Source organism: Strongylocentrotus purpuratus, unplaced genomic scaffold (genome assembly GCF_000002235.5).
Source record: "Strongylocentrotus purpuratus isolate Spur 01 unplaced genomic scaffold, Spur_5.0 spur5_scaffold_12, whole genome shotgun sequence".
Lineage (NCBI taxonomy): Eukaryota > Metazoa > Echinodermata > Echinoidea > Camarodonta > Strongylocentrotidae > Strongylocentrotus > Strongylocentrotus purpuratus.
The window spans coordinates 33,134,478-33,156,062 of record NW_022145597.1 but is presented as its reverse complement, the minus strand read 5'-3'; the positions used below and the strand labels follow the sequence as shown (position 1 = coordinate 33,156,062).

The 21,585-nt window shown below is 37.1% G+C and overlaps 1 protein-coding gene across 2 annotated transcripts in view; it reads left to right on the top strand.

Annotated features, from left to right (window-relative positions):
* The window catches only part of LOC100893169 (stress response protein NST1), a 35,472-nt gene extending 14,094 nt beyond the window's left edge, over positions 1-21,378 (top strand). The window contains exons 1-14 of one of the 2 annotated variants that reach the window (XM_030982472.1): positions 214-491; positions 7,495-7,694; positions 8,515-8,718; positions 9,084-9,135; positions 9,603-9,735; positions 11,097-11,250; positions 11,968-12,037; positions 15,291-15,426; positions 16,321-16,474; positions 17,335-17,377; positions 17,903-18,185; positions 19,340-19,425; positions 19,784-19,909; positions 20,368-21,378. In XM_030982472.1, the coding sequence (XP_030838332.1) occupies positions 7,515-7,694; positions 8,515-8,718; positions 9,084-9,135; positions 9,603-9,735; positions 11,097-11,250; positions 11,968-12,037; positions 15,291-15,426; positions 16,321-16,474; positions 17,335-17,377; positions 17,903-17,934 (1,158 nt within the window). In that variant the 5' untranslated portion in view covers positions 214-491; positions 7,495-7,514 and the 3' untranslated portion in view covers positions 17,935-18,185; positions 19,340-19,425; positions 19,784-19,909; positions 20,368-21,378. Of the gene's footprint in view, positions 1-213; positions 492-7,494; positions 7,695-8,514; positions 8,719-9,083; positions 9,136-9,602; positions 9,736-11,096; positions 11,251-11,967; positions 12,038-15,290; positions 15,427-16,320; positions 16,475-17,334; positions 17,378-17,902; positions 18,186-19,339; positions 19,426-19,783; positions 19,910-20,367 lie in introns of those variants that run through there. The other variant, XM_030982471.1, reaches the window with a different exon arrangement.
* Positions 21,379-21,585: the final 207 nt, after the last annotated feature.

Genomic DNA, 21,585 nt, shown 5'->3' with positions numbered 1-21,585 from the left:
TTAAAAATAAATAAATAAATAAAAATTCGGAACACTGGCGTAGAGTGGATCTAAACTAGACCATGGTTTTGATTTTGATTTTGGATTTGTTTTTTGTTTTTTGTTGTTGTTGATTTGTTGTTGATTTTTTTTATTTATTATTATTATTATTATTTTATTTTTATTATTATTATTATTTTTTTATTTAAAAGGGGAGCACTTTCAGGGGGAAGGGATAAGGCAAATGTTGTTACTAGGTGGCCATATTAATGTGAATTGACAAGGTCATCATTATTGTGGGGAAAGGGGGAACTATCACCTTTTCACGTTTAATTTCACACCTCTCCATTTCTTTCAATCTCTGTTTGATTTCTATTTCTCTTCTTGTTTCTTTCGCCCTTGACTGTGTATAGGGGCACGTGCCTCCGTGCTCCTATGCCTCTTCTTTTTGACTTCACCAGTGATTCTGATACAAGACCTAGATCAGTCAACCAACTCCTTCGTTCTTAAAGGTAATACAAAGTTTTGGGAAATTTGAAAATTGGGTGGATAGTGATTCTTTACAATTTTGATATATTTGGATGCCTCGGTGGATGTATTATAAGCACTCGAAAATTTTGCCTCTAAAACACTTCTGCTTTCGAGAAAAATTGAATATAAAAATTTACCGGTGCTCCCGGTAAATTTGGATAAATTTGAAATGGCGCCTACGGCCGTACAATGGTAGCTGCGACCATGAAAGTTTCAGAATATGTAGTTGTGATATATAATTTCCAAACGGGAACAGCCAATCGGTCGATTTTAGTCAAGAAACATTGCTTTATAGCTTAATTCATATCTTGACCTTGAGAGGGAGCTATACAGCATAAAGAGTTTATTATTTACAATTTCATAACTTTACACTCGATTTCAACCACGACAACGATCAATGAATATTGTAGGATCGCATATGCTTCCAATATGTTCATTTGAACCAAATTCATGACCCCATACCAAAACATTGTATTACCTTTAAGGGGATGTAAAACGCTCTCGTGATCAATTTTAAAATTAACCACCACTATTCATTCAAAAACGTGTATACCCAACCTCCCGGTGAACATTTTTGTGGTTTTCGTCATTTTTCTTTTTCTTCTCTTCTTCTCTTCTTCTCCCTTTCCTCCTTTCTCTTTACCTTCTCCTTTCTCCTTTTTTTCTTCTCCCTTTTCTCCTCCTCCTTCTTCTTCTTCTTCTTCTTCTTCTTCTTCTTCTTCTTCTCCTCCTCTACCTCCTTCTTCTTCTCTTTATTCTTTTACTTACCGTTTACTTCTTCTTCTTTTATTTTGTTTTTAGCCTTGTTGTTGTTGTTTCTAGTTTTTGCTGAGCTGTTGCTATTGGACATCGATCCCTCGTTTTTTATGGTTCCCCTGAGTAAACTGTATACTACCTCCTCCTCCTCCGCCTCCTCCTCCTTCTTCTTTATTCTTCTTCTTCTCTTTATTCTTTTACTTACCGTTTTCTTCTTCTTTTTTAATTTTGTTTTTAGCCTTGTTGTTGTTGTTTCTAGTTTTTGCTGAGCTGTTGCTATTGGACATCGATCCCTCGTTTTTTTATGGTTCCCCTGAGTAAACTGTATACTACGCACGTATGTACATCTTCAATTTGAATACGATCAAATAAGTAGCTCTTCATCGCTTGGATCTAACTTCATATTGTTCTTCATTTTCTTTCAATAATGCAATCTAAAAGAAGATATCCCTTTCATTCTAACACCCTTTCCTCTCTAATCCGAATGTCAAACGAAAATATCGACGATTAGACAACTACGCCACTTGAGATGTCAGAACTTCAATAAAATAATGCTACTCACCAACAAGAAACAAAACGTTTTTATATCTATTGATCTCTTCGACGTTAATCTTAAAGACGTCATTGCGTTGTAGTAGCTTTGTGGCAGTAAATTGATCTTGTAAGGGGAGATGTACCCCGCAATGAAATACATTTTACAGCTCTTTGGATTTTCATCTTTTCGGGATTACTGGAGCGTTTGCTTCGTCTTAGTGTACTAAGACTTTTTGTGTTGTTCATTCCTTTCCTCTCATTTTTTGGCAAAGTTTCTAATGGACCTTATTTCAATTTTCATAACGGATCTCCTTATCCACCTCTCCCTCCCATCCCTCCCATCCCCTTCCCCTCTCTTTTGGGGGAGGGGGCTTGGGCTGCAAAATAATTGTTAGTTCTTCAAAACTCTTTTTATCTTTTCCTGAACGGTTGTTTATTCATATAGGCAGATTCACGGCGATTCTGAAAGAAGTGTTTGTTCATTAAATATTCGAAACGCAATTTCTGGCAAAATTTCATTTATAGAACTTTTTTTTAGTTTGCTGGACCTATATCAAAAGAGGTGAAGTTGATATATGTAAAAATGGTTATCGTACCGATATATGTAATATCTTGTATATATTCACACAATGTATTACAATCCACAAGTAAATTTCATGGCACGCTAGTATTATGTTTACAAGTAAGATAATTCTATAGATCTTAGAATTGAGGCATATCGACCGCATTACTTCCGTTAACATGATCCAATGTAAGCCGGTCGGTGATTACACATTTTACATCACGTCATGAAATCGATTTCATTTATTTTTCTTCATATGGAGAAATAAAAGAGAAGAGATGAAAATAAAAGTATGACGTGCTATAAACAATGTTTTTGCTCCGAAGCAAAACGGGGGGGGGGGGGGGGGGGTCTGACGGTCGCCATGGGGACCCTGTGGGCGTCGACTGGAGGAGCTTCTTCTCCCCATCTCTATCTCTTTCTCTCTCTTTCAGACACCCATACACATACACACCTTGTTGGCTCACCTTTTTTCTTATTGTCGGTGTTTCTTTGCCAATCTTTCTCTAGCTGTGTCTGCACCCCCTCTCTCTATCTCTGTCTGTCTGTCTCTCTCTCTCCCTCTCCCTCCTTCTCTCTCTATCTCTCTCTGTCTGTCTCTCTCTCCCTCTCTCTCTCTCCCTCTCCCTCCTTCTCTCCCTCTCTCTCTCTCCCTCTCCCTCCTTCTCTCTCTCTCTCTCCCTCTCCCTCCTTCGCTCTCTATCTCTCTTTGTCTACCCCCTCCATCCCTTTTTCTCATGTCTCTCGTGCTCACTGCAGTACGACTATACGCTCTTCTTTTCAAAACGATGATTTGAAAAATAATAACATGGACCTAAATCCACCAATATTTACGGTAATTACCTCATCCACATACCTCATCCCATAGAAAATATCCCTACCAGCTATATACCCCTCGGTGGAACTTTGTGTAATTTGGTATGATGATAGCATCAATGTATATTATATGGCTTCATTCATTACTATAACTCGCACATGCGCACAATGAAGGCAAATATCGATGATTAGCAACAGCTTATAATCATAATGGGCCTATAACACCCTCTTCTATAGAAGCATTCGATCATAGTTACGTTGACTCGACTCATTGATGGATTTCTTATTGGAATATACGAGTACATGTGACTTTTATCAACGTTCTTTCACGAGTGTTGCTGCTTTGGTATTAGTATTTCTTAAGAGAGTGTGAAGGATTCGATTTGAATTAAGCAATGGGTGAGTTGTGACTGATCTAGTCCATTAGGTCGATTTTAACCGTTGAATCATCATTATTATCCTCATCACAAAATAGACAGGATCTGCCGTGCATTTATTTTTGGAACGCTTATTTTGGTTTACCTGATGAGTTTAACTGGAAAACGGTGCTCCATTATAAATTTTACTTTATAAATGACAACAGAATTAAGCAGTTTAATTTTAAATATCTTCATAGAATATTGCCCAGTAAAGACAATTTATTTAAATGTAAGATTAAAAATAATAATCTATGTGATATATGTAAGATTCCAGATACAACTAACCACCTTCTCCTGGCTTGCAAGAAGGTTTCGCTTTTTTGGAAGATTGTATCCAAATTAATTGATACTTCGTTTAATTTTAAAATCTTTTTTGAACGAAGAAATTCTTTTAATAGGTTATGAAATAGAGAGAAGAGAAATGAATCTTGTCAATCTTATTTTAAACTTTGCTCAGTTTATTATCCATAGAAACTATATTAGAGAATGTTTTGGAAGTGAAAAGCACAGGATACATGCTGTATATTTGATAAAAGAGTTAAAGGTGGAAATTCGCACCTATCTCAATAAAAAATGTAATCAAAAGAAATTCGATACAAACGAAGTTACAAAAGTTACAAAAATGTTTTCATTATTTTAGTTAGTGATTATGTCACATTAGTTTCATGTTCTGTACTATGTATGATATGTTACAACTGCATGAATTCTGTATTTAAACACTGTTGTAAATAGCTGTTATTTTATGATATGAACAAATAAAGTCCCTCGAAAGAGGATAAATAGAAGAAAAAAAAATCATCCTCATCACCATCATCACTATCATTATCACCATCATCAAACAAAAGGCATATACATGCTATTATGTCTACATAGATTTTAGTTTCATTTTCAATGATAAAATCCAATCTTAACACAAAATGATGAAGAGATGGAAAATGTTATTATTTATTTTTTTAAAATAAAAAAATAAAAAATAAATTAGGACATTACAGGGATGAAACAATGATAATCATTGTTGGAAGAAGACAGAAACAAGACCCTGATTCAATTTCAAATATTTTGAATAGTCTTATCAGATATAAGCTTCTTTGTTTTCAGTTTATCAAGTTCATTTTTTTTTATCTGAGCAATATTTGATTCTTTGACTGCCATTTACGAACATTATAGATAACTCTGTGCCATTTACGAAGAATGCTATTTCATTTAGTAGCCTTCGTTTGCTGATAAGTTTATTCATCATAATGTATATCTTGTTCGAAGTGCAAATAATTATTGAGCATTATAAGGACCAAAGATCACTTATCATACATTATATTTATCAACCTTATCAAATAATGACTATTATCCTCAATTAGGGATCCGGTTGCTATCATTTTAACAGAACAGTGTAACTGTGTAGGGATACGAAATGAAAGGAAGCTTGGGCTACAGGCCCCCTACTGAGGATTTTGAAATGTCCAATATTCGAGCAAACGTATTAAAGAGCCATGTATTTCTTTGATGTTTTGCTATCTTATCTCATCAGGGTACAAATACAAAATCGAAAAAATGTGCTAGATCGCTCTCAGGATTTCTAAAATGGAAAGTTGAAATAGGGATAAGAACAAGACGTGTCCTCCTTTCTGGGAACACTGCGCCCTTTCGCCTACGGTAATATATGAAGGAAAACAAATATTGAGCGTGCCCTCGACAAGATACGTACATTAAAGTGCATTTCGGCTACATAATTAGCTATAGAGATGAAAATCTGAATCGTATAGACCTATTAAAATGTTAATTCTACGTGTACATGCATGTTTGTCACTGTTAGATTTGATTTTGCTTCATTATATACATAGTTCCCTTTTAACTTGTGATTGAAGCGTTATGATGATATATGACGATAAATGTATCATGTGATCACATAATAGAAAAGCGTGCCTTTTCAAAGTGTCAAATCAAATTTCATAATCAGCTACAAAGACTGTTTAAACTCTAAACTGTATAGTTTCACTATTAAAAACGGATGTATCCTGTCCGAAATATTGCATAATTATCTACTTTTTTTTTACACGCGTACTAAAAATATATGACAAATATGTAAGTTGTTTACTCTCATTATTCATATCAATATGAGTGTGTTACTTATCACTCCATTGATGTTCGTTGTCATTCATAACTTAAAAAGACTTAGTATATCTATCTATCTAAGTATCTTCTCCCGGTTCGGAGGTTGATTGCAATATCTCTCCATTTCACTCTATCTTCTGCCATTCTGGTGCACTCTTGCAGTTTTAGTCCACTCCAGTTCTTAACATTCTCTTCCCAGTTGATTCTGGGTCTCCCTCTAGGTCTACTTCCCGTCCACTCTTCCTTCCAATACATCCTTTAAGAGGCTTTGGTGCCTTTTAACATGACTAAAGTATTTGATTTTTCTCTCCTTAACTAATCCTACTAGTGCAATTTGTTTACGCCCTGCCATAATATGCAATATCTCTTTATTTGTTTTCTTTCGTTTCCAGGATATTTTCATCATTCTTCTGTAGATCAACATTTCAAAAGATGTTATTCTATTTTCCATGGCTAGCTTGTATATATAGACATGCATAATAATTATGAGAGGCTTGTTGCTTAAACACAGCGTACGTACATTATTATCAAAAAACAAGTCTTGAGCAAAATCTTATAAACCACGTAGCAATTTATTCAGACAATAGAAATCAATCAAAAGGCACTGGACAATTTCTTTGTTCCCGTTAGGATTCGAGTGTCTTTCGTAGATCGATAAAGGGATGAATAGTTTTTTTATCCAGCACTTAGTACCGAGGTTGTGATGATTCTATACGAAGCGCGTACATTATAAAGGTGTGTATGTTTATAGAGGTGTCGAGATGGTTCAGTTTGGACTCGCTCTCGAGAATATTGATTTCACGAGCATGGTTTCATATAATTCATATTGTAATCAACAACCTAATGTTTGTGACTTCGGGTGCACGTAATGAAAGTTGAGACGACATTTACTCCTGATGTCCAATATGCTTAACCATATGTTAATTGACAAAGTGAAAGACGTATTGTTTTGTTTTATATACAACACATGCTCCCAGTGATAATGCTCCGCGCGGTCATACCCTAATTCCTATTTCATCTTCAAATCGTGACTATATACTATCGTAATTCAAACCTCAACTATACAAACCTAACCTATAACTCACTTGCACTTCTAGCCCTAACCATTTATCTTTGACGCAACTTGACGTAAATTTTACTGCAGCAAATGTCTGCCAATTAACAATAAAGTTATCTTGTACATGACACCATTGAGGGTAACGCAAAATAACTCTGTTTCAAGCTAAGGTATGCCTATTTCTCTGAGAGTATATTGTAATATTGACTTTATTGTAGTTGTAATTGTTGGGGTAAATGTGGGGTAGTTGTCATACCTTTATAGAGTACTGTTATCCAGGGTGATGATCGACAGTGGTGATAGTCTGAGGATAGAGGGGGCTACTGGAATTTCTGATTCGGGGAACATTTTGGATGTATGACTGCTAAAACTGGAATATTTTTTAATCCTCATAAGATTACATATTCCTTTTCTCCCTTTCCCGTTAATGCCTTTTATGTTATGTCTATCCGTTTCATGTATTTGTTTGCTCCCTTGATATACTATTTTTGCAACTATGACTATAGGGGGCTGCAATCTATACAAGCCCAGCTTTTCAGCAGTCCCCTCCATGACCAACCTGTTTTATATGCCTGTTGTACACTGACCAATTACAAATATATCGTTAAGTTTCAGTGTTGTATTATGTACAATGCAACCCCATGTATAAATATACTTTATTTAATTTTTTTTTGGAAATGAAAAAAAAAAACGAAATAAAATATATTTATTTGACATCTTAATTTTTTCAGAAGACCAATTCGACGAAAAGATGACAAACGCGGACTACCAGGCGCTTCTCTTTTCTCGAGATCGTCTTTCTCTGCTGCAGAAAGGACTGACAGCTGTGATGAACGCTATGCAAGGTGTGCTGGCTGTACAAGATGATCTAGCATCATCAGGAATGATGTCTATTAAAGCAGCTGAACATGCTAAGCAACTTGAACAGATCGTGAGTAGATGACGGAAAACGGGACAACGCATGGGAAATGCATGGGAAATGCAGGATAGTGAGCTCTTCAGTACATCCACATAGGGAAATATGCACAATTACATTAAAAAAAGAAAATTACAAGAAACAATGGTAATTCATTGACATTCATGAGGTAATAATGCTGAAATGGACAAAGAAAAGGATGAAATGGGAGGTATATGGATACAGGTATATAGATGAACAAATATGAGGTTGGATCAATGTAGCGCGAACAATAACAATGAAAGGATAATCACAATAATGATAATAATTAGAAATGAAAAGATCAGGAAAGGAAGAAATGAACAAATAAAGAAACGAAATGAAGAAATGAAGTCTTATTTTAGGGTAAGATCAGGGGAGTGTTTCACAAAGACTAAGTTGGACTTTAAGTTGAACTTAACTATGGCAGGCCATTCATGCCACCGGTTGCTTTCACCATTGGTCTCTCAATTATGAACGTTAGATAGTATTTTTACTCAATGATGAACTATAAAAAATGGTAAATTCTGTAGATTTGTGACCATGAGTTGTACATCCCTGGAGAGATCGATGTCAATAAATGGTGAGAGAAAACAGTGGCATGAACGGCCTGCCAGAGTTACGGCCAACTTAAAGTCGATCTTAGTTTTTGAAAAACACTCCCCAGGAATGCTTACAACGGTCTCTATTTCTTTCGACTTAAAAGGATAAAAGTTGATTGAAAAAGGATGAAAGTGCGTCCCATTTGGCAGGTGAGTCGATACTTTAATCGAAATTTTCTCTAAAAGTAATATCATGAAATCTTTCTCACATACAGGATAAAGATTGTTGGGAAAGGATACGAGTTGAACTCCTGGATGTTTACAAGTCCTTCCAGAAGAGAGCATCTCATCCTCCAGGGTTTGAGATCAATGGTAATGACCTAGCTGCGGACCGTAGCAAGCAGTCTGCGGCTGAGTGTCTGCTCGGGCTAACAGAGCGGATGGACGAGGTCAAGAAGGGACTCGATACAAGGTTAAAGGTAAATATCAATAAGGGAGGATCCAGAATTTCTGTGAGAAGGGGGGGGGGGGGGGGGGGTGGGATTATGAAAACAAAACTCTGAAACGTAAGGGGGAAATGTCACATTTTCGAGTGTCTCAGCTTCTGGCCGTTCTAGCTCTAGAAGTTAAAAGAGCACAATGGAGAGAGGCACGCTTTTTCTTTTTTTTCGTTAAAAAAATAATCTCGGATTGGGTTTTAAAATGGGGGCATGGGCAAGCTGTTCCCATCCCCCAATATATATATATATATTTAGTTTATGTTTAGTTTAGGAGAACTATCTTTTTTCTTGATAAAAATATTATTACAAAATATATGATGATTTCATTTTACATTTCTTTTCAGGTGACGGCCAAACGAGAAGAAAATATGATAAAGGAAGTGAAATTATTACAAGGTATGAAAACAGAAACTAAGACCCAGGCTCTCTCTCTCTCGCTCTCTCTCTCTCTCTCTCTCTCAATCTTTTTCTCTCTCTCCTCCCCCTCTCTCTCTCCCTCTCTCTCTCTCTCTCTCTCTCTCTTTCTCTCTCTCCCTCTCTCTTTCTCTCTCTCCTCCCCTCTCTCTCTCCCTCCCCTCTCTCTCTCTCTCTCTTTCTCTCTCTCCCTCTCTCTTTCTCTCTCTTTCTCTCTTTTTCGTCTTTCCCTTCTCTTTCTTTCCTCACCATCACCCTTCTCCGTCCTTCCCAACTCCACGTCATCTTCTTTAAAAATGATGATAATAGAACAATTAAGAAAATAAAAACGTTACAAAATTCTGTTTGTGAAGTACAGTGACTGCGTTTAGGGTGATGACAAGAAGAGAAATATTTGTGAAACTTTCTACAGTAAATGATCGTTAAGTGGCAATCTATTTTCTTTTCAGAACAACTTTATGACGAAAGACAGCAGAGCGTAGAGCTGAAGTGGAAAGCTCAAGAAGCCACAGAAAATGCAGGAAAATACACAGTACCCGTCTTACAAAAACAGCTCAAAGAAAAACAAGAAGAAATTTCACAGTAAGAAAAAATACCTTAGATCAACATTTTTTTCAATTGGATGAAAAAAAGCTTTGCCGCGATGTACTGAATTTGGTATGAATCTCTACCAGGGGCGGGGGGGGGGGAGTGAAATGCGAGGGATGAGGGAGCATAGTGAACGAGATGGGCGAAGGTGCATGATGAGTGAAGCGATCACCCCCTCACATGTTTTTGAAGTTTTGTTGTATTAACAAATGATATTCCTTAGCAAAATCATAGTATAAAAAACAAGCAACATACTTTTTGCACACTTCACTTTTACTTTGCCGCTAATTATTGTGCAGTCCGAAGGGTTGTAAATATTTAGTAAATAAATTTGAGTACGTAGGGCGCTTGGGCATGGATGGGATTTCTATTTCCCTCTCTAGGCCTCTGTCATGTACATGTATACTAATATCGCTTTGGGGGTTGATATGGCAAATATATAGACTATGTGGTAGTGAACTATCAAAACCAACCAATATTACGGAATACCTGTAACATGCAAAATGACACTTTTGCCCCCCCCCCCCCAAAAAAAAAAAAACCGACTGGTTTTTACATTTCTATAACTCTTAATCTTGTAAACATACAGTGTAAGCTGTGCTTACGTGCCACAACGGAATATAGATTTTCTACAATATTTACTTGTTTATTTTGAAAAATATTATGCGAGGAATCGAAGCGACCGAGCTAAAAGATTTTTGCATTTTTAAAAAGTCTAAACGCTGCACATTTGAGCCCTCCAGAGCCTAAAAGTGTGTTGCAGTCTTTAGTCAGTATTTGCCATACATTTTTTGTTGCACTTTTTCAAATTTTCCGGGGTGATGATCCCCCCTAAAAAATTGAGGGGAGTGGACGTGTCCCCCTCCCCCATCCCCTGGGATCGCCGCCCCTGATCTCTACTAAAATAATGTTACTGCTGTAGACTAGAATGATATATTCGTCTTTAAAGAAACATATTACAGTGTTCATTGCACTGTGAAAATAAACTCAGAATTGCAGATTATTCAACATTGACTTGCTATGGTGTAAAATTCTTCAAATGTTAATGACAGTCAAGGAGCATGGCTGATGTGAATAAAAAGACATTTAAAAATTCACTGATTTCCCTCAAAATGTCACTTAATAATGAATCTATATTCCAATATTAGATAGAGGAGCGCGGTTAGGGCATAGGTTCCGGTTCAATTTTTATATTTTTATTTTTGTTTAAAAACTTGATAGGTGTATTGTATGCTTTTCAACTAAGTAAACAAATGGACACCCCCCCCCCCGACTGGATTTACCAAAGACTACCTCCATGTTTCTAGTGAGACATTATTGCATAATGATTCTGTTCTTGATTCGTATTTCTAAAGATTAAAACGGAACGGCACTGTTCAACTTTGGGATAAGGAGAAGACAAAGCTTATGGAAAGCTCCAAGCAGCGTGAAGAGAAACTTACCAAAGAATTAGCAGATACACAGAAGAGATTTGAAGACATGAAGCAGAAATTGACCGAAAAATTACGAGTAAGTATATCCAACCTTCGTAGCTCCCAGTTTGAATCATATTTTTTTTAAAATCTGTATAGATCAGTAGCGTGATCTTGAAAAGTTGGGTGTTAACAAAAAGCGCACTTGCCTATCTGACGGAGTACTCTGATCCGGTTTCTTAAATTGAAATGCGAGCATCTTTTTTGTTGATGACAAGGATTGTAAGCCCGGTTGTTATCATTAATATTGTATAATTTGCAATGTGACCAGGGGAAACAAAATCTCAAACATTTACATTTAGTTTATGATCAAAATCAATGCATCCGTAGTATGCCTCTGTTCAGTATATGGCTTATAAATAAAGTAAGAAATTAGCAATAGAAATGGACCCCAGTGTTTGTTTCATTAATTATTATTTATTTATCCTTATATACATCCTGCTCCGTTCTCATATAATAGAATATATCTGCTGGTTTGTTCTTATATACATCCTGCTCCGTTCTCACATAATAGAATATATCTGCTGGTTTGTTCTTTATACATCCTGCTCCGTTCTCACATAATAGAATATATCTGCTGGTTTGTCCTTATATACATCCTGCTCCGTTCTCACATAATATAATTATCTGCTGGTTTGTCCTTTATACATCCTGCTCCGTTCTCACATAATAGAATATATCTGCTGGTTTGTCCTTATATACATCCTGCCCCGTTCTCACATAATAGAATATATCGGCTGGTTTGTTCTTTTAGGAATCCGAAGAGAAGCTGAAAATACAGAAGATGAAAGACGTCCTCGATAAGAAAACCATCAACAAAAACGGTATGTATTTATCAAACTTCAAGAAGATTAAAACATATCACCTTGATCGCAGTTTTACATCATACATTATGATCATGATTGTGAAACCTTCTTTAGACGTTTCAATTGCAAACTTTTGGTTGTTGTGTCATCCAATCTACACACGTTGTATGCTTGGTTCATTCACTCATTCATTCATTCATTCATTCATTCATTCATTCATTCATTCATTCATTCATTCACGATGTTCTCCTAACTCATTTGCATTCATCCTCACATGAAGTATCATTCACCTTATTGGAAATCTTACCAATAAAATGTGTCATGTTTGTAAACAGCAATCTTGAGTTCTAATAATCTCGGGGAATAGATCTCACATAATCAAATGCATGTTCGAGACTATAATGCTCTCCAACATAGTTTGGATAGAAAATGGAAAGTGGCGTAGTATTACCCAGGCGCGGATCCAGGATTTCTTAGGGGAGGGGGCCCAACATTCTTCATTTTTGCTTGCTCCCGAAAATTTGAAAATCGCGCCGGCCGAAAAGTCGCTCAGTGGGGGGGGGGGGGGGGGGGGGGGGGGGGGGGGGGGGGGGGGGGGGGGGGGGGGGGGGGGGGGGGGGGGGGGGTGGGAGTGGGGGGGGGGTTAGAGCACTTTTTTTTTTTTGGTCCTCAAAAAATTTCAATTTGCACCCCCCCCCCCCCTTTGAGCGCCAGAGGGGGCCCAACCCCCCAAAAAGGTAAAAAATCACGTGATTTTTACATGATTTTTTTTCTCAAGGGGGGGGGGGGGGCCGGGCCCCGGCCCCCCCCCTGGATCCGCCACTGGTATTACCTAAATAAAGATAAGGAAAGCAAGCTATAGTCCCGACTCACGTTGTGCTTTCAGTGAATGTGATTTGCTGCAAGTTTTTTCGATTTAAGTTTTCTAATTAAAACAACCATCTCATGCATATTAAATATAATTAGAATTCAATCAAACCATTCAAGAATTTCCTAAATCAATGCTATGAGAAGTATGTTGATGCAAGAACACAATTTGGAGTAATACGAAGTAAGGATATCAATTCCTTTAACAATTTTTAAATGATGAATATGCCTACTTTTTTAAAAATTGGATTTCCCTAAGAAACTTTAAATGACGAATGTTATTGGCTCATCAGCAAAAATCTGTTTGATGGCTTTATTGACTGTTTAAAAGTTTTATAAAAATTCTTTTGATTTTGATAGTTTTTAATGTTAAATAGGGAAGGAATAAATATTTATTGTGTTCAGTTTTCAATCATGTTTTGGTTTAATGACATTTGCCATCCCTTCGATTTAACCAATCACCAAACTTTAATTTCAATTCCAACCCAACTAGTTTCCAATCAATGGCATCAATTAAATCATCGGCATCCGACAAGATTCGTCATGAAGGCAGGTTACACCTTAGGTGTTGGTGTTGATGTCTGGTGTTTAGATTGGTGTCTAGTATTAGAAAAGAGTGTAATCCCATTCGGTGCTTTCATCATAGAGGCACCGCTGCAAAATGTTAGTATTTTGCAGTGGTGTATCTGTGTTTAAATGATGTCACATGATAATGGGAATACACTTTTTCATGATTCCAGTCTAATTACCCGTCTATGTAAACTGAACACCAAACATCCTTGTCGGGTGATTCGAATTTTACACCCTCTTCTTGGTGTTATCTATCCGTTCTTGTATGAACTATATCTACATCTATATTTTCAGATCTTATCACGTAGGCCTTACTATAGGATATTTTCTTTTCAGATTTCTGTTAGTATTTTAGTGGTGATCTAAGCTATCTTTAGCTCGTGTTGTGGTCCAATTGATATTTGAACTTGAATTGTAGTTTATTTTTGTTGATTTGTAGTGAAGATAGGAGAGTGGGGAGGGAGAAGGAGAGAATGAGACATAAATTGTAGAGGGAGTTAAAGGGAGTGAGAGATAAAGAGAGAGAGAGAGAAAGAGAGAGAGAGAGAGAGAGAGAGAGAGAGAGAGAGAGAGGGGGGGGGGGCGGTATAGACTGAGGGAGATGGAGAAGGGCTGGGGGAGTTTGAACGCGAGTAATAGAGAGATTCTATTGATTAGTGACATAATTATAATATAACATAATGTAACACGTATAGATAGATCGAAAAGTATATAGATCAAGCATTAATGATATACATGTAGATAAAATAATAGAATAGATTTAGAAGAATGATTTGTAGTAGGAGACAATAAGAGTTTGATATCCTTTGTGACTTTCAGCATTTAGTATGTATATCTGATCATTACATTTTGATAATATATGTTTAGTTCAGTTTCTTATCTTTCATTTTGTATAGCATAGCACTCTTCAGAGGTCGATCTTTTCTGCCTTTTACACCATTTTTTGTTCTCTCTTATTTCAACGTTCCTTTTTAATTGTGCACGTTTACCTCAATAAACTACCATGCAGATTATTTACGATACCTTTGTTATCGTGGAGCATGATGGCTTTCACATATTTAATATATGCAGTGCTAAGAGAGTTTGTCGCACGGTCACTACTGCCATTCTTTGTACTACTTTATCGTAGTATAATACTTTGTGTTTATTTAGATGTTTTTCCTTCGAACTATGCTTAGTGTGTGTTCTTATACACAGTTGTGTGTTTATGTCTAGAACTTTTGCTATGTTGAATGATCAACCTATTAGTAATACTTTATATTGTAATTAGTTCTCAATAATATGTTTAGTGATTATTATTTCATTTGTATTATTTTTCTTTCGTCGTCTCGAAAACTTGACAGGCTGATTTGTGATTAGTTTTAACAAATTCTGTGTTTCTTTAGTTTTTTACGAAGTTTTTGCTGTCATTAATAGATTAATAATTGTCCTTTATTACGCCTCTATAACCCTAAAAAATAAAATCATAGCCATATTTCTTTTTTAAGAATTCGTGGCATTTTATTTTCTTTAAAATGTTCGAAGATAATTTCGGTTACAACAATTAATGATGATGTAGATAGATTCATAAAATCCTTTTTTGAAACAATTCCATTATGGTTTTTAAAGTTTCTATAAACAGAATAAAAACCATAAGGACAATTTGATCAAACCAATCCCTGATCATACATAGAATTCGATATGGTATTATTGACAGATATTGGATATCAAAGCAGCGTAATTTTACAGGGTACTTGTTAGGCTTAGCTGTCCCTCAGGCTTAAACAGATCATTGAGAATGTAAAAGTATGTATTTACATAATTATAAATAAAGTGTGTTTTAATGGTTTTCTAGAATTGGAGTTAGAGATCGAAGGATTGAAAAGAAAGATCTACTCTAAGGAGAAAGACGTGGCTCGTATTGAGGAAGAGATTATCAACCAACAAAGATTGGCTGTCGGCTGCTTTAAAGGCATTCAGAAAGATTTCAAGTGAGTTGAAAGATTGATTATATAATCATTAACTTGATACCATAGGTCATATCATGATGTTGATGATGATGATAGTGGTTGTCGACTACCTCAAAAGCATCCAGAAAGATTTACATGAGTATTGATAAGTGAGTTTGAAGATTGGTGATGGCAATGATGATACTTATTTGTCGCTGCTTTAAGGAAATTTAGAAGGATTTACGTGAGGTAGAACATTATGTATCAGTAAGATGATGCCAATGATGATGAGAATCTTGGTGGTAACATACCTTTTCAGGTTTATGCATGAAGACTTTAAAAAAATGTTTGGAGCCATGCAGTGGCGCAGATACGAGAAAAAAAGGGAAGACTCTTCCATTAAAATTAAAGAGAAAAGAAAAAATAGAAAGAGAAAGAAAGTAAAAAGGGGAAGGAAATGTGAGAAGGAAATGGTAAGAATTCATCCCATAACTTTCCCTCATTCTCTGGAAATGTTTTCATGACAAGTTTCTCGTTAGGTCGCAGAATAATACGGAAGCATACAATTGAATGCTTCAACCGACACATTTCTCGTGCCCCCCCCCCCCCCTCCGGCAAAAAGCGGGTGATCCCATGTTTCTCCCCATTAAAAAAAAATCTGGTCACTCCTCTGTTGTAAATATAAGACCGTGAACTCAACTTTTGTTTTACATATACAAATGTATGATTTTGTCTTTAAAAAAACGTGGGAATACATGAACTTTGAACAAATAATTATGTATCTGCCAAGAACAGAAGAAACAAAAGAATGTGGATCCTAAGAGATTGAACTTTGAACTTTGAACTTAGAATCCTATGTATCTGCCAAGAAACAGAACAAGTGTAAGAAGGCGAATGCTACGAGATTGAACTTTGAACTTTGAACTTTGCACTTAGAATCCTATGTACCCGCCAAGAACAGAACAAGTATAAGAAGGTGGATGCTAAGAGATTTAAGAAGATACTCAACGCTATCTGTATCGGAGCTAAGGATGGTCGACTCGACATCACCAAGGCAGATCTACCTCTCCAATACATCGCATTACCAGAGGTAAGTTTAAGCTTAAGGTTGCTTTCTTGTCTTTGTGTACTCTACTCAAATTAGTATTCAACTAAAGAGTTACAACTTCAAAACATTTGTTTTTGTATGCAAAACGTCATATACCTAAAACATATATAGGCCTAGTTTGAAATGGCTCACTTCATTTGAGTTAGATCAATCTCTTTTACCATTAAAGGTATAGACCATTTCTGGTCATGCGATTGAATTGTGTAAGAAACGTTGTGGATATAGGCATATAAGTATTGGTGTGTACTGCAAGGTTCTGGAATCATCAAAATGATAAGAAATTTGGCGCAGTCTTGGTAAAGTTACAAGCACTGTAACACCGAAAGATGAATATGGGACTACGCGATATCTATCGAGTACGGTTAGATATAACAATAATTACCATCAATTAGTAGGCGGTTTCCCGGCATTTCATTTCATTTTTGAGAGAGGGGACGTTTCCAAAACTGGTTTATACCTTTAATATGTGAAAAGTGTGCATCGATAAGGTTATTGCATAAAGTGTATATATATATATATATATTATCGAATAAGGCAGACTAATAGAACATGGTTGCAACTCCGAGTTTCACGCCTTGCGAGCGATCATCAGGCAACTGGTAGCATTCTTAAAAGTACATGATTACTCTACAATTTGGGTGCAAATACGTTCAAAATAAGACTTAACTAATACAATACAATACAAAACAATAAGATTTACTCATGGGTGAAGGACTATTGTAATTGCTCAGGTACTGCGATGGAATTTTAAACATGTAGGTTATGGGGGGGTATCGCAAAATAGTCTCCATATTTAAAGTCATACTATAATGGCATCTGTATTTTTTTTCTCCATCATGCAGGATCTCACGGGCCCCCCATCAAGAGGAGCTCGGGCAAAGTGCTGTAAGTGAGAGCTTTAATTGGCTCGCTATATTTTGATGAGGAGGAATAATAATGATAATGATAAATAATAATAACAATAATACAATAATAATGATGATAATAATAATAATGATAATAATGAGATATTAGAAAACGGTTAGTACTTGGGCCCAATATACAGCTATTTTCCTATAGCACCCAAGTCATTTCGATAGACTTCCAGCTCGCCGATGCTATCAAAAAAAAACCTTTACATTTTCCTGAAACATTGCGGGCCGCAGATTGATTTTTCTTGTCTTGTTTGTCAACCTTAGAGTGCGACAAACTGACGCAACACTTACCATCCCAATTATTGCATGGTGAATGCCCGTATATATATTTTGCCCCTTCCCCCTAACCCTAACATGGATTGGTGCCCCTACCCACTAGGCCCCGGGCCAGGCACGAACAGAAAATAAGGTTGAATATTTCACGAGTTCACCTCTTTTAATACATACCAAATTGTTCATACCTGCTATTTCCAACATTCTTCTTCTTAACCTACAGGGTTTCGAAGCAGGACATCCGACATCACCTGAGCCCCATAGGTAACGAGGCATCATCACCTCCATCATCACCGGACGCGAGCCCGTCATCAAGCCCGAAGTCGTCGAGGAAGAACATGACGAACGGTGGTGAGCGGAAACTAGAGCCGATAGACGGATCAGAGGAGAATGAGAAGGAGGAGGCGAAGGATGTGATGGAAGAACCCGGGCATGGCATTCAGAAAAAGCTACTAATGTCAGGAAACGAAGAGAGTCCAGAGCATCTTTAACGTTTCATCATGTTCGTAAGTACTTTTGTTATTTTGTTTGTTGTCATTGGGACGCAGTGTAGGAACGAGGACGGTGTGCTCACGGGAAGACCAACCCTTTTTATAACTCTTAAAGACTTTCAGTGCTGATTGAATAAAGGTCGTCATTTTGAATGAAACGTCCTATGGCATTTCAGCCCCCTTTCTGACAATCCTAGCTTCACCCCTGCGTAACAAGAGTTAAAAAAAGTGTGCATGACATTATGAGAGGCCATATCACGACAATAACCCCCGGAAAATTCCCCAAAGACAACCACCGCAAGGACAATTAACCCCCGTGGACAACACCCTCCCACCCCGAGGGCAAATACCCCCACCCCTAAAAATTACCCCTAGAACAATTACCCCCCCCCCCCAAGGATAACCATCCCGAGGACAATTACCCCCCCCCCCCCCCTCCCCCTCGAAAATGACTTCCCCCTGTTCATAAAGGAGAAGTCCCCCGAGAGTAAGTTGATTTTATTAAAGTAGAATTCTTTCGGGTGTAATTTTCCGCGTGGGGGGGGGGGGGGGTGATTGTCCTAGGGGGGTATTGATCTAGAGGGTAATTTTCTGGGGTTTAATTGTCCTCGGGGGTGGTTGTCTTGGGGGGGGGGTAATGCCCCGCTGGTAATTTCCGGGGGGGGGGACTGATTGCCCAGGGAGTAATTGTCCTAGAACCATGAAATCGTATTTGATCCATCTCTTTCTAAACAAACGCGTTTAAAACTTTATATCCAGGCATGGTCAAGGGCGTATCCAGGATTTTTTAAGGGGAGGTGTTTTTCACCCAATTCGTGAGAAAATAGTTAACGGCGAATCAGCCAGCCGGTGAATAAGGGGGAGGGGAGAGGGGATAAGGAGCCCTATTTAAAAAAAAATCCACAACATGCACCCCACCCCCGGGCCTCCTGAGCACCAAAAAAAAAGAGTGCTTAGAAGAAGAAAAAAACAGATAATGGGTGTCTTTAAAATTCTAAACCCCCACCCCCCTAGTTACGCCCTTGGTTATGGTTATAAAATATACCCATGTCGAGAAAACAATTCGAACAATGCTACATCTACCCCTTTACAAACAAAATGTAAAATAACTCAGTATGCATGATATAATAATAATAATAATAGTATTGGTTTCATTTATTTATTTGCAGCACATCCAGACCTAGTCGACTTTAGCAATGCCCATCTGGACATCGAATTGGCATTAAAACAATTTCCAGAGCTTACCGAAACACAGGTAAGATCAATCTCATATTTGGCTAATTTCGTAAAGTCTTGGTCAGTTCTGCTGGTACGAAAACCAGTATGATATAAAGTAAAACGTTTTGCTTTACAGAGAATGATTTTTTTAAAATTGCATCGAAAACGGTTGCCGTCGTTTGAGTCTTCTATTGAACGTTATGTTTTATTTCAATGAAACAGCCACGCAATCATTCTATCAACATTTAAGCAAAACAATAAAGTATGCTGTGACATCATGCAATAAAATGGTTTCATCTGTCATGTAGATGAAAGCGCGCGGGGGATAAAAGTAACCTTTCAGATTCTTCACAACTTATTTATACATTTCCTTTTTTCCTTCTATTTGTGTCCAGATCAAGGACCATTACGATCATTTCAGACGGTATGATACGAGTGGTGATCTTTTACTAGACTTCACGGAAGTGGTTCGAGCTATTCAGTCAACCGTTGGGAACTTTTATTCTCCAGCCCAAGTCAAGGTAAGCCGATCCAAGGGCTCATCAATAAATGTGTTTAAATGTTAGAAAAGGATGGTCACTTACGAAAAGTCTGTACCAAGCAAAAACAGCCACAAACAAATCATCAATTTCCCCCAGTGTTTTATATGGGGGAGGGGGGGGGGGGGGGGGGGGTAACATATATTTGGAAGAGGAACACTTTTCTTCTTTTTTTTTTTTTTGAGGGGGGGGGGGGGTTCTTTGGAGAGTAGAAACAACCCCACACACACATATGGGTTGTAAGGGGGAGGGGCATATACCCTGCACGCCCCCCTCGATCTCCCCCGCGAAGGTCCTTCGACACCATCGCAAAAGCAAACGACTAAACAGAGAAATTGAAAGCAGGGCTTGGAATTATGAAAGGGAATAAACGTTCTATATCATTGTTTCCCATGCTGACATCTGATATATATCTTTTCTTTTGTTCTTTATTTGAACAGGAAGCGATGGGTGAGATTGATAGTGATAATAATGATACTGTGGATTTCTCCGAGTATCTCACCATTGCGCTCATGGTCACGAACAAACGAGGCAGATCCGAAGTCTTCCGAAGTGGAATCGTCAAACATGGCGGACAGTCGGTTTCAAAATTATGTGTCATTCAGTGATGTTCTTGTCTATCAATGATTTTCTTATTTATTATCTTGATTATTTTATTTAAAGTTCGATCTTTTATTTAAAAAAATATAACCTTGAAAGCAGTTGCTTTAAATGAAAGTTTGAAAATCAGAGAAACAGATTTTTGAAAAAGTTTGATCGAATAAGAGATTTATTATTTTTAAAGATGAGTTCACTATAAATCATGCATATTTCAAATCGGCCAATTGGTTAATGGCATTCTGATGTATTTTTAACAGCCTTACAATTTTGCTCCTACACTCGGAATTACTCAAATATGATGTTGTTGTTGTTTTTGTTTTTTTAGCAGAGCAATATTGACGTAAAATATATAAATATATCATATCCATCATTTTTGTGAACAGTCCAAGGAGCAAAAAGAAATGTATATTTCGGTATCCAGTGATTTTAGTTTCGGCTTCAATTTTAGCTTATTGCTGCATGTTTACCACTGTGCGGTACTACTTTTAAAGTGAGTACAGGTGTACAATATAAGCATGATAATGGAACAGATTCGTTTCTAAATGCTTCATTGTCTGATGACCAATTTAACAGAATTAGATTTACATAATTTTATTTAGTGATCTCATCTAGGATAAGCAGATGGTATAAGTTATTAGGTCTAATCATGACCATTATCAGTATTGGACGATTTGTACAAAACATTTTTTTCATCAAATATGTGCCTTGGTTTTATATTCCACTCGCCAACTTTCACTATGTTATAAGACGAATATGAGTTCTGAACTGAGCGCTAGCTAGTCTGCTTCCTCATAGTAAACGTTGTTATATCACTGTCCTAAAAAAATACAACATAAAGGAATTCAAACGGATTCTTAAATGTTTTTATTTGTATCTTGTTTTCAACGAGCGTTTGTTATATATGTGCTTGTTATAATGCGGGGCAACTGTACCTCTTTATAAGCCAGTACAAGACAAAGTGGGTTGAGAGTAGGTCGAGTCCGGACCGGAGGACCTGGATCGACTTGGCCCCGTAAGTCAGAGATCGCGATACACTAGTAGGGAGGAGAGAGGGGTGC